Below are 13,499 nucleotides of genomic sequence, written 5' to 3' on the forward strand. Positions count from 1 at the left end.
CTGGTGAGAAAGGGGAGAGACTCAAGAATTCCTGGGTGGGAAGGTTCTGCCCTGCATTTACCACAATTACTAAAACACTACATTTAATAGCCCAAGACTGGTCTATATTTGCATGGAAACCACATATATGTGGAATTTTATTTTTTTACTTCAAGATGGCCATAATAAGAGCCAGACGGTTGATGAGTCTAACAATTAGAAGCAGCTTCTAAATTCCCCACACAGTCATGTTGGGTTCAATTCTGAGATCTTGTTCTAAAAGTTCAAACTGTGTGGTGTTTATCTAGCAACCTCACTAAAGCACTCATACTGGCTGGTGCCAGACATGTGCATTAGGTTTGCAGTTGCCCAGTTCAAGGACTGCTCTATAACCAGCCTTGGAATTTAAATAAAGCAGTCTGGAAGGGTGTTGGAAAGGTTCATTTTAATAACTGGTTATATTTACGTCCATAATATCACTATTAAATTGGCAAGCAGGAGGCAGCCTTCGGTGTGGCCGAGTGTATATAGTCACCACCCCTGGATGAGCTGTGTGCTTTGAAACAAGGAGCATAAGGAGGTTCTTGGCTTCAGGAATTTGGCTCAATGCTTCTATCCATTTGAGCCACGTCCACCATTGCACCTGCTTCTTCTGGAGCCAGACTTACACATTATCACCATTATTCTTCAATAGCACTGAAATTGCACTAATGTATGAAATCTGTCTCTTCCCTTTCTTTCTCTGGCACAAACTTGAATCTCCAGGAGCTTGTGGGAATGGGTTGGGGGGTTGAAAACTACATTCTGGAATCCCTGCTTGAGACTTTTTTTTATTATATTGTTTTCAAGTGATTCTGGTGACGAAAGTAGTATAGTTACAGGGTAAGCAAACACTTAAACTGATAACAATCAGATGGTAAGGACCTCTGCTTTAATCTGCTGCATGAGAGGTAACTGCTACTCATTTCTGAGGCAATTATCCACTTAAGAGTGTGGGATTGGAGAGCCCTTCCGATACAGTCAGTGGTGCTCATAAAAGAACTGCTACCTTCAACAGAGAAGAATTTGGGCACCAGTGATGAACTCACTGCTTTCATTTGTATCTTACAGAAGCAACAAGAGCCTAATGTAAATATCAAGACATGGCTAACACTCCCATTGTATCCAGTTTGTTTTTTAAACTCTTGAATGCCCAAGAAATAAGGAAGAAGCAGCACGGCAAGGGCAGAGGAGTCTAGACCAAGGGTTGGAAAACTATAGCCCACCAACTGGCCACCTCCTTCTGTAAATAAAATTTTACTGGGCTTCCCTGGTGGCGCAGTGGTTGAGAGTCCGCCTGCCGATGCAGGGGACACGGGTTCATGCCCCGGTCCGGGAAGATCCCACATGCCGCGGAGCGGCTGGGCCCGTGAGCCATGGCCGCTAAGCCTGCGCGTCCGGAGCCTGTGCTCCGCAATGGGAGAGGCCACAGGAGTGAGAGGCCCGTGTACTAAAAAAAAAAAAAAAAAAAAAAATTTTACTGACACCAGCCACGCTCATTTGTTTATATACTGTCTATGGCTGCTTTCATACTACAATGGCAGAGTTGAGTGGTTGCCACAGACACTGTATGGCCAACAAACCCCAAAATATTTACTCTCTGTGTCGTTACAGGAAGAGTTTGCAGACCCCCTGGTCTAGACAGTCAGATGAGTCAAGTGTTGGCTAAAGGTCCCCGACTCACAATGCCAAGAGAAGGACAGGGTTGGCTCTGGTTGTTGTCGTGCAGTGTGTAATTTAAAAAATCTTTACAAGTTAGTACAAGTAAATCTCCTATTCACCTTACTTTGGAGACGCAATATGGAAAGTAAAATTAGGTCTGAATATATTTTCTGTGTTACCTAAACTCCTGAAGCATTGCTGGATTGTGCAAATGTGCATGTCAACGTCACTTCTTACAACTTTTAAAAGATGCAAATGTTGGCGACCGCTAAAGTATTAGCATTATGCTTGTCTCCGTGCAAAACTCTACAACGTGCAAAACCACGTGCTATAGCTATAAATATAGTCCCACTTCAAGTAAAACTCTTCTGTCTAATTATTTCCCAAATCTTTGAAACCAGTTTTAAGAGTCACCAGAAATCTGTAGTTTAAGACACCAGACACATTTCTTAGCTGAGCCTTCCAATGCCAGCATGTTGGACCAAGTTCAGTAAAACATGCCATAAATTATATGACTACGTTATTTGAATTAATGGGATACTTTCCACAATGGCAGGAATTGTTACCAGGAGTTCAAAAGCCAGACATGGGCTCTAGGTTATTATTCATACATTGGTGATGGATTTGAATCTCACCTTTGTGGGCCAGTTTGGTTGGTCTGGTCAGGAATGCAGGTCATGACAAAGAACAAAGATAAAAGACCCAAAGCAGTTAAGACTATAGTTTCAATAGTTCTGAGTTAAACAACCAAACAAATGCAAGACAATTAGCTGGAATAATATTGGACTGGCCTGTCAGAAGTGATCTGAAGGTTTTGAAATGTCATTAAGGATGGGGCCTATTATTTGGTGTTGGTGATAATGAAAGCTAGCTCTTTTCTTCTCATTTAAATATTAGGAGATCATAAATAATAACAGATATGATTATGGACTCTACCTGCAAATGTATCTTAGTAGCTATGTCACTATGGCAGCGGAAGAGCCATTCAGGGCATGGCAGCACCTGGGTTTCCTCCCTTGACTTAGGTTGGACCCCTTGGCTGTGTTCTATGTCTACAGATTTGAAAAGGCTGAAATCCAGTTCTCTAATCGTAACTGTTCTTTTACCTAGAAGAATTTTATTCTAAAGCTTGAAGTAATGCCTTGAGGAAGAAACAGTGTTAGTGAAAATATCACTAAGAACTTAAATATGATCTTTGAGACGTGTTAAAAGTTAAAACATAAAAACCCACTTGATAAATTATAAGATCTCAACAAATAAAGGCATAGTATATGAAGTTTGTCTTCAGTTTCAATTCAAGTATAATAGGATCGTACAGCTGAAGAAAACGTCACCATTCTATTACATTTTTATTTAAAAAATTGGTACTAATTCTTAAAGTTTTCTTTTCTTAAGCTTAAAAAAGTCCACCAGTCAAGGTCTTTTGATTTTGGCATACCCCATCATAGAATGGGGTATAAATTCTAATTTAAAGACACCCTTAATTTTCAAAGGATATTTGTGATAGGGCTAGTTTTCAGAAAAGATGATTCACCACTCAATCTGGGAATAGGAAGGTGAAATGTTTTTGGGGAGGTTCATAAAAGATGTCTTAGGAAAAATGAATGCTCTCAAACCTTTGGTTTAGGAGCGAGGTGGTGGGGCTAAAGTGTCCCTTTAAAACAAAGCAACTGAACTTGCAAGCTGTATGGGAAAAGCAACCGATGTGTTCTGCAGCCAACTCGTGAACGCACATTTTTGTGTGACATTCCTGTTTGGGCAGCCAGGCTCTAATTAAGATCTAGCCAGTTCGATGATCACTAGGGAGAGGTCCAGGGTGTGGGGAACACTTCAAATCACATTCCATGCACACATTAGACTGTCAAAGCTTAGGAAGGCCCTGATAGTCCATAGACATGGAGGTGGGGTAAAGGACTCTGAAACAAATGGGAGCACATGTCAGCATAAAATAGCTGCTGACACAAATTGAACATGTGCAATTTTTTAAAAGGTGGTATCGAATAACAGGCCAGCAGTCATCCCTCTCGGCACTTCAGACCTCTTTCTTCTCTCCACTCGGGCTCTTTGTGGAGTCACTTCCATCAGGCAAAGTTCCATAGGATAAGCCGTTTGAATCTGGCTGTATTTTGTCCAATGTTTGTTTCCCTGTGGAGATAAGAATCACAAAGAACCTTTTGAGCTCTTTCAGAAGAATAAGTCTTAATAATTTCTCCTCTATCTAGGCCACATTTTATTCCCTTGAAAAAATACTAGGTGGTCACCCTCTAAGTAGAAGAGATAAACGTCAAGGGAGAAAGGCCCACGGAACTCCACGCCCCTTGATGTGTCCTCATTGCTGTCCACATGACCGAGCCGTCTCCCACCCAGGGTCTACCATGCTGAGCACGGAAATCAGGTTGGATCAGTCAGGAGATTAACATGAAGCATGCACTCATCTCCAACCCTCTCTCCCCAGTGTTCTGTCTCCTTGCTCATGTTTAGTCTAATGCATATAACAACAGAGAAAAACAGTCTTTCATAGCGGCTTCTAAAGCTGTTACTGTATGGGGCTGTGTGAAATGAAAAATAGAGTTAAAAAGAAGTGAACTTTACTCCCTACCAAAGAGCCCCTAACCATACAAGGCATCTCTAACACACACCCTTGCCACGAATGCTGATACGATGGCTCGAATGCAAAAGAGAACACAGAACTCATAGGGCCATATTTGCTCAGTCATAGGGATGAGGCTTTAATGGTGTTTGCTTCAAAGGCTTGGTCCTAGCAGAATGGTGGAGGAAGCTGTGAGAACATCACTGCTGTTTGTCTAGAAACCTATTGGTCACCCCAGATCCCTAGCAAAACTGGAGACTGTTGGGGGTGGTAGGCAGGGGAGGAGGTGGGGACACGGCAGCCCGTTTCCTTTGTTCTGGTTACGGCTCGTGTTGTCTATGTGACAGAAGCTAGTTATTCTCGGTGAGAGTGGAGAGCTGGGACAGCGATGCATCCACTCTGGATGGATGAGGTAAGGAAGAGGGGAAGAAGCTCACGTTCAGGCGATCGAGAAGAACGTCTCTCTTGGCCCTACAGTGCACAGGCCACCTCCGTCTGAGCACCTGACTTTCTGGCCCTAGATGTTCCCTCAAAGGCTCTCCAAGCAACAAGGGTCTGTTCTTGCCACTCCTACTCCCTTCCCTACCCTTTTCCAATTTAAAGAAACCTAAAAAGGAAATTTGCAACATCACCCAAATCAAGAAAACAGGATCAGTTCTTTTCTAACCCCAGTGTTCTGTGCAAAGCCAATATTCAAATAAATGATTATTAACATTTACAGTTAAACTATCACCTCTGGTTCCATCATTAAATGTACATGTTTTTGAGGGTAAGAATTATGTTTTAGATTAATTTTACACCCCAAATCATACCAGCAATGATTAATTTATAAGGATAAAATTTTCTATTCTAAATTAAGGAATATACAGTTTTACCAGGGACATGTCCAATATCAATGTAAGACTGTGGCAGACGTTCCTTTCCTCGATTTCTTGTGACCAAAACCACACCAAGGAATGACAGAAAACACCTGTAAGAATAATGGTAATAAAGAACACAAGATCACTGAAAGAACTCACAGTGTTAAATAACTGAATTCCATATTCGACATGATGACATACATTCCACTGGTTTTATTCTTTCTGTTTCTCATGGTAGGCTGCCTAGAACTTGTCTTAATTGCTGCAGCCAATAATATTTGTCCCCAGAACCAAGACCTGGGCAGCTTCCAATAAGTCTCTGCTTCAGGTTTTTACCATCTGGAGGCTAATTTAGGCTCTAAACCCTTTGGGTAGACACTAGGTCTCATTTTCTATCCATGCAGGCCCAGACTCATTACTGGCATGCAACACGAGCAAAAAATAATTTATTCTTTAATTTTCTAAGATATTTTGTTGTCCTTGGCCATAAGAATAGTCATGGTTTCCAGATCCCAGAAGTTTAGCCTCGCCCAAAAATCTTATGAGATTGAATTCTCAAGATAGATGATTTTCTACACTGAAAAGAGTCTGGGCTCAAGTTTGCATAACAATGGTCATGCAGGATACCACATCAAGAAGCAGCTAAGCATTCATAGGGTGCCAGCTGGAACCAATGGAAGAATTGATACATTGGCGCTATTCTGTCAACGTTCTGCTCTCTGTTTGCCACAATGCCAGCAGTGACTGTCCTCCGAATCTCTAGGCAGGGTTAAAGCTGGGCACCCAGACACAGGAGAGGGATGGCATCAATCTGATGTTATTAGGTCCAAAGGTAGGGATCTGCCCCAGTCTCGGCCTTTTGTTCTAGGTGATCCTAGAGGCATCTGTGGTTCCCTGATTGAGATCTAACCTAGGGGTTCCCAAGGGTGGGGTAGGTCTGATAGAGTACAAAACTGTGGAGTAGCTACAAGGGCCAGTGGATTTACCTTGACTTTGTACTGGCACAGAAAATCCCCAATGTTTCAGAACCCTCAGAGAGATACTTAAATCACAAAGACCCTGAGCCCTGGGTAGGGTGTTAAGTTGAAAAATATGTTTCTTTTAGGAACTCGGGGAACTGATGTTTCTTATATAATTTTCCAATTTTCTATGCCTCAGGTACAATGCCAAAAATCTCACATAAAAGTAATAGGATTTCACATACCTTACTTCTGAGACATTTACTCACCCAAAAAGATATATAAATATAGTGAGAAGAGTTGCACCAAGGAATTCCTTATAAAATATGATACCTACCGTAGAAATAGAAGATAACATTAATTTCAGGGTAAGAATGTTTACAATAGCTACATACTGTTTTTCAAATTAATATATTATTTTTTCTAAGTATAGTTACCCTTAAAATGCACATCCTGTAGTTTAAAAGTATTTGCATGCCATGCTAACATTTTCAGTGATTCCAAAAGAACACAGATTTGTAGACTTTATATAATGTAAGTATCATTATTAAAAAGTCAGCACCATTAACGTAACTTTTGCCAACAGAAATTTCTTATCCAGTCCAAGATTTGTCCCACTGGCATGTGCAAGAAAACAAAACTCGAGTGATATTTTCCACCTACAGTTTTAAGCCTGGGGTCAGCAAGCCTGACCTGCGCATCTGGGTGGACTCTGGGCCTTTGACACAGCGCTCGCACTTCAGGCCAGCTGCTCCCCATGCTGTCAGTCTTGGCAACACCCTGCGGTTTCTGGGTCTGGCACATGCTCATTCAGGCACTGGAGGTTGCAGATGTGCTACCCCAGCTCCATTTCTCACTGCCAACCCCTCTCCCATCTCCTTCATCTGGTCTTTCCTTCTGGGTGAAGGGAAATGTGGATGTGTCCTTTACTCTGATGAGCTTTTCTTCTCTCCTTGTTAGTCTCAATGATTTCCTCTTGGCCTATGGTCCCAAAGCCTTCGTAGACTTTTTACTAAATAAGTTATCTTTAAATTATATATTACTTGGAATCAAATTTTGTGTGTGTGTGGTGTTGGCCTTGTTACCCTGTGGACAAGTATTTATTGAGAGTCCTAAGTGCCAGCCACTGCTTAGGTGCTGCAGATACCACAGGGAACAAGACAGGGGCTTTCTCAGTCTGAAGTCTACCTCCTCACCTAGAGGATAAACTTCCTACAGGAATAAGCCATGTCCCATTCTGATGAATATTTGTTGAATGAATCAACACTTCTGAAGCACTTTTCCATGTTATTACACATTTCCTTGTGATCATTTTAATGTTTTCTTGTTATTCTGAGCTGGTGCCCCATAATATTCATTTCTTGAAGGACATTTTTAATTGTTTCAAACGTTTTGCTTTTGTAAAGTGTCAATAAACTTCTCTACATATTTTTTTCCCAGTATTTTAGGATTTTTTGTGGCTGTCGCTTTAAGAGGAATTTCTGTTAAAACAGAGCAAAAACTAAAAAAAGTGTAGTAAAATACACATAACATAACATTTACCATCCTAAACATTTTAAAGTTTCCAGTGCAGTTGTGTTAAGTATACAGTCGTCACTCGGTACCCACAGGATTTGGTTGCAGGACCCCTCCGCGGATACCAAAATCTGAGGATGCTCAAGTCCCTTATATAAAATGGCATAATATTTGCATATAACCTACACACATCCTCCACAAATACTTTAAATCATCTCTAGATTACTTATAATACCTAATACAGCGTAAATGCTATGCGAATAGTTGCTATCATGCGGCATATTAAATTTTTGCTTTTTGGAATTTTGTGGAATTTTGGGGGGGGAGGGGATATTTTCTATCCACTGTTGGTTATATCCACAGATGCAGAACTGTTGATATAGAGGGCCAACTATATTCATATTGTTGTGCAGCCAATCTTCAGAACTTCTTATCTTGTGAAACTGAAACTCTATACCCATTAAACAACTTCTCCATTTCTGCCTCCCCCCAGCCCCTGGCAATCACCACTCTACTTTCCATTTCTGTAAGTTTGACTACTCTGGATACCTCATATAAGTGGAATCATACAGTGTTTGTCCTTTTGTGACTGGCTTGTTTCACTTAGCATAATGTCCTCAAGGTTCATCCATGTTGTAGCATGTATCAAAAATTCTTTCCTTTTTGATGGTTGAATAACATTCCATTGTATGTATACATCACATATTCTTTACCCATTCATCTGTCAATTTATGTTGCTTCTGTCATTTGGCTACTGTGAATAATGCTGCTATGAACCTAGGTGTACAAATATCTGTTTGAGTCCCTGCTTTCAACTCTTTCGGACATATACCCAGAAGTAGAATTGCTGGATCATATGGTAATTCTATGCTTAATTTTTTGAGGAACTGCCATAGTGGCTACACCATTTTACATTCCCACTAACAGTGCACAAGGGTTCCAATTTCTTCATATACTTGCCAACATTTGTTATTTTATTTATTTATTTGCTAGTAGTCATCCTAATGGGTGTGAAGTGGTTTTGGTTTGCATTTCCCTAATGATTCGTGATGTTGAACATCTTTTCATGTGCTTGTTGGCCAAGCACAAGTACATCTTCTTTGAAGAAATGTCTTAATCAAGTCCTTTGCCCATTTTTTAATTGGGTTATTTGTTTTTTGTTTTTGAGCTGTAGGATCAAAGAGTGGAAACATTTTTAAGGCTCTTGATAAAAACTCTGAAACTCAGTTCTGGGAGGGAGGTACCATGGTACCCGACTCCACGAGAGTGCCCGCAACACTTCAGCCTCGTCAGCATTGATTATTGAGATAAAAAGAGCAAAACAAAAGCTTCACTAATTTAGCAGGCAATATATGGTATCTAATTTTCGTTTTAAGCTGTACTTTTTGATGGGGGCAAAGAGGAGAAGTAAGTCAAGAAGCTTCACCTCCATTCCACACTTCAGTAACATCAGGTGAACTATTATCACTCCCAGAAAGTTCCAGCTTCCCCGACTCATCAGTTACTTGCTTTGCTAAGTATTCAGATCCAGCCCTGTTGGGCCTCCTATAAAACCTTCTTTTCAGGGGAACTACATGTCTTACACATCTTTAGCACAGTCATCTTAATTATTATGCTGTACGTCACGCCTATAAATGTTTTTGGCCTTGCTCTTTTCCTTTTTCAATATTTCTAGGGCACACAAGTGTACAATCTTTTGTTACTTTCTTTTGTCAACAAGCATAAAATGCTAAAAAAAAATTAGATGTTTTCGGATATAATCTTTCTCTTTAAAAGTATGTTTCAATTTTGGGAAACAGAAAATGCATTAATTACATTTAAAAATTGCCCCCTGGCAGTCACCCTGTTTGCCATGAAATAAAAAAGATGTGTCCATTAGGCAACAGATGATACCTAATTACCTCCCAAATACATAAACTTTGCATTGGGAAATGAAGTCCCAGTATGACAAGGTAGTAAATACATCTAATAAGCCAATGAACTAAGGTATACCAGTACCAAACTTACAAATGATATACCTGAATCGACTGTATTTTTGTTTGGACCAAGTTTCAAATTTATACTTTTTTAACACTACTCTGTCTGACATATTTAAAAAATTGTCCATAGAAAGAAAAGAACTACAATAGTAGAAAAATAGAGGCCAGAACAGTAAAAGTAGTAGTTTCTGTTCTCATCTGTCTGGCCTTCCCTGGAACACTGGATTCTCGTTTGGATCCCTCTCTCTGATGCAAGTGGTGAGCACCAGGGAGGGAAGAGTTCATCGAACTGGGGATGTTTGGTCCAGAGACAGGACACAGGAGGACCTGCGCTTTGATTATCAGAAGGGCTGGCAAGGAGAAGACTCCAGAAAGCAGAACTAAGATGAGCGTCTGGAATTCACAGGGAGGCTTATTTCAGTTCCAATACAGGGGAATACTATCTAATAATTAGAGCTCTCCAGATTATTAGAGTGATTCAAACCAGGACTGAACTGTCTCGGGGCACAGAGAGCACTGGGGAACATTCACACAAAGTAGAAGAACCTCTCCTAGAGGATGTTATGGAGGAAGTTCAGACACTGGGCGGTAGCTAGGAGGATGTGGGCTATACATTCCTTATAACCAAAATATTCCTTGATTTTCCCATTACTCTGAGGGAGACTTCATTTATGCTTGTTATGGGGATAGAATCCCTTAAGCATAGAAAGCCAAAACTCACCTGCAATAATGGCACTGATGGTAAAGAAAGTATGGTTAATGGGCACCACCGTCGCTGTATTGTAGAGTTTTGTGGCTTGATTCAGGAGCCTAGAGCAGAAGGCACTTACTGAAGCTCTGTCTTTAAGAGACGCTCAACAATAAGTTAACAATAACATCGAGAAATGCATGTTCTTTAGCTATAACTACAAAGGGAAAGGAAGTGCAGTAAAAGGGCATTTCCAATCAGCAGTCATAGCTTATATGCATCTGATGTATGGGATCAGATGTCAGGTTTTACGGTCTGTTTAAACCAACAACAGTAACAATGAAAAGCAATTAATCATATTTGGAGGCCACAGAAGTTTGAGTTGGAAGCGATTCAAGCTGCTGGACCAGTATCACACTGGGGCTGATTCATTAGGATAGACTTTAGAACCTGTTAAATATCATATCGGGGAATGGTATAGCTATCCCTTGACATGCCACGTGCCAAGAAAGAAGATGGAGAAGTAAAGGAATGTTTAATGTTTCAAAAACAATGCTCAGCCCTCCAGCTGCAGAGCACATGTGGGAGCTCAGCTTCCCACTTTGGCCGCCAACATGGTTCAGGTTCCCACAACTGCACCGTGCAGCCCTGTCAGGGACTAGACCTTTTCTGAAGCAGTGCATTGCATTGACATCACCTGGGCACTTTGAAAAGCACTAGTGTTTAGGTCCTATTCTAGAGCAATTGAAAAAAAAAAAATTTGTGAGTAGAGCCCAAGTGTTCCTCTATGTGTGTGTGTACATGCATGTACACACACATGCATGTACGCAGGCATGTAAGTATATATGTGCATGTATACATATATGTACAAACAAACCTCCTCAGGTAATGAATTGTAATGGGAAGCCAGGGCTGAGAACCATGGTTCTACAGTTCCAGTGTGGTCACACAGTTCTAGGGTGAGAGGTGCAGGGACTGAAACAACGGTGATAGGAATGTAGTTTACCTTCAGTTGTATCTGGCTTTTAAATTCGTGAAGCAGAGTTTAAAGATAATGATGCTAGTCAGTAAATTCTGAAAGCTATTGTAACTGTACCGATTAATTCAGAAGAGAGATGAAACAAAGCAGTTTCATGATTCAAGTGTTAGATACACACTTGGTCTTATAAACAAACAAAAGAAACAGTTTGTTTATGACAAATGAAACAGTGACAGAACATTGGATTTCTCCGGTAACACACTCCTTGTAACAGGGTCCATATTCAACCCGTAACAATTAGACTTGACTTCTAGCACCTAAGGAAGGAACCATTCTCCTCCAAAATTTGGGCTTTGACTTCCTGGCTGGCACTGGGCTGGCGCTCCTGCATAGCATTTTGGGGTAAACAGAAAACTTTCTGGTGGACTCAGGAGAACCTAGCAGCAAAGGCAAAATCATGATGTGAAATGGAGGGGAAGAGATTGGAGCAGATGGAGGTGGGGGGAGAGAAGAGCAGAAATTAAAAATGTTCCATATCACCGCTGTGAGGCCCCAAGAGAAATGGAAAACAATCATTCTGCAATCCCGTGGGTGCAAGGAAAATTCTGGCTGAAGATGCAAAGTTTTGGGGAAAGGATTTCCCTCCCGGCCAAACGTCTGGTTTTGTCCATCTCTGGGCAATTAATGAGTATGAGCTAAGAAATGAAGGTGAAGGGTTCATGTATTTCCTATATTTAGAATGAAATCCTGGATGTGGACCTGCCCCTTTGATTTATTGCTAATGACAACCTGTGTGCGATGGATATTAATTACAAGCAGAAGAGCATCAGGAAAGTATCAAAGTGCACTTAGCTGGATTATGGCCACACTTTAGAACTCACAAAACATGAAGGCAATGCTTCGTAAAAACTTATTATTGGATGTGAAGGATAAAGCCAGGGATATTGGCTGAGGATAAGCATAGACCCCTCACCCTTAGAAATCGGTTGCATCTAATTTTAATTATCATCTGAGGCCAATAAAGATGAATGCTCAGAGAAGCACGGGAATGTTGAAAGGGCAGTGAGTATGTAAGAGCTAACTTACTTGACTTGGAAAACACAAGATGCTATCATGATGATAAACATGATATAGAAGATGGGATAAGTTAGTTGCATTTTATCCGTCACAGAAAAAGCGATCATGGCTGAGACGGCTTTTACTGAAATAACAGTCAATGAGGCTGAAAAAGAAAACACAAAACACAAATAAAATACATATCTGAGATAGAATTACAAATAAGTATCTTAACTTTACATGGTAGAGTAGTAAATACCCCTATTATGCTTTAAGAATGAAGACTGCCCTGAGAGGTGTAGGGTAGGTTGTGATGCCAGCCAAGCAGTAGTCCTGTTGCTCAAGCTGTGGCCTTTCCATTTGCTTAAATCAGCTAAAGATCTGCTGTGTGACTGAGTGCTTATCTTTGGAGCAAGATGCTTATTTTCCAGCCCTCACTGTTGAAAGGATGCTGTGGAGGTTATAATTACTGGTAGACGGGAAAGGAAGAAAACAATGAAGGGAGGAGATAAGAAAAGGCAGATTGCCCATGTGACATTAATGGGAAAATAACTATTAAACTATACTGAAAAAATTTAAAGCCGAATAGATGAGAAGACTGGAAAGTGAAAAGCAACTCACTCCATGAGTTTACTAAGAGTTGTACTAAGTCTACATACGAGTCCTTTTGTTAGTAAACGCCTAGACGTTTTCATTAAAAATATTTTTTGACAAGGACGTTAATAGTAAGCAGGACAGAGCTGAGTGTTCATTTCTCAGAGTCAACCCTGAATCTAAGATTTACATAAGCAATGTCTGTTTATTTTCTATGCTAAAAGAGGAACTTATCACTATGAGAACAAGTTTCTCATATGTTTCAAACAGCAATGAGGGAAAAGTGATTTGATAAGGTTATGTTAGAATGAAAGCAAGGAAGAATTTTCTGGAAACACAGTGTTTCTGTAGGATGAAGAGAGTGTTTTCTTTCTGTCTTAGGTCTCTTGAAACTACTGTTGCATATAATTCCATAATTTAGCTGAAACCCACAGAAAGTTAAAAAATAATTTTTACATGAAATCAAATATCTGTAAGTCAAAGGCAGTGTGAAGAAGAAATACTATCTTTGATCTACTTGGTCATAATATATCTGAGCTTTATTCCTTTTAGCTTTTGAAAAGGAGATATATATATATATATATATCTCCTTTTCAAAA

The 13,499-nt window shown here is 40.3% G+C and overlaps 1 protein-coding gene across 2 annotated transcripts in view; it reads right to left on the reverse strand.

The window, feature by feature from the left end:
- Positions 1-2,387: 2,387 nt before the first annotated feature.
- The window catches only part of NIPAL2 (NIPA like domain containing 2), a 74,368-nt gene continuing 63,256 nt past the window's right edge, over positions 2,388-13,499 (reverse strand). Inside the window, exons 7-11 of one of the 2 annotated variants that reach the window (XM_027131489.1) lie at positions 12,337-12,472; positions 10,305-10,393; positions 6,359-6,422; positions 5,146-5,240; positions 2,388-3,825 (exon numbers count right to left, since the gene is read on the reverse strand). In XM_027131489.1, coding sequence (XP_026987290.1) covers positions 3,713-3,825; positions 5,146-5,240; positions 6,359-6,422; positions 10,305-10,393; positions 12,337-12,472 — 497 coding nt within the window. In that variant the 3' untranslated portion in view covers positions 2,388-3,712. The remainder of the gene's footprint in view (positions 3,826-5,145; positions 5,241-6,358; positions 6,423-10,304; positions 10,394-12,336; positions 12,473-13,499) is intronic. The other variant, XM_027131490.1, reaches the window with a different exon arrangement.

Source organism: Aethalodelphis obliquidens, unplaced genomic scaffold (genome assembly GCF_003676395.1).
Source record: "Aethalodelphis obliquidens isolate GAN/ISIS:26980383/991018 unplaced genomic scaffold, ASM367639v1 scaffold39, whole genome shotgun sequence".
NCBI lineage: Eukaryota > Metazoa > Chordata > Mammalia > Artiodactyla > Delphinidae > Aethalodelphis > Aethalodelphis obliquidens.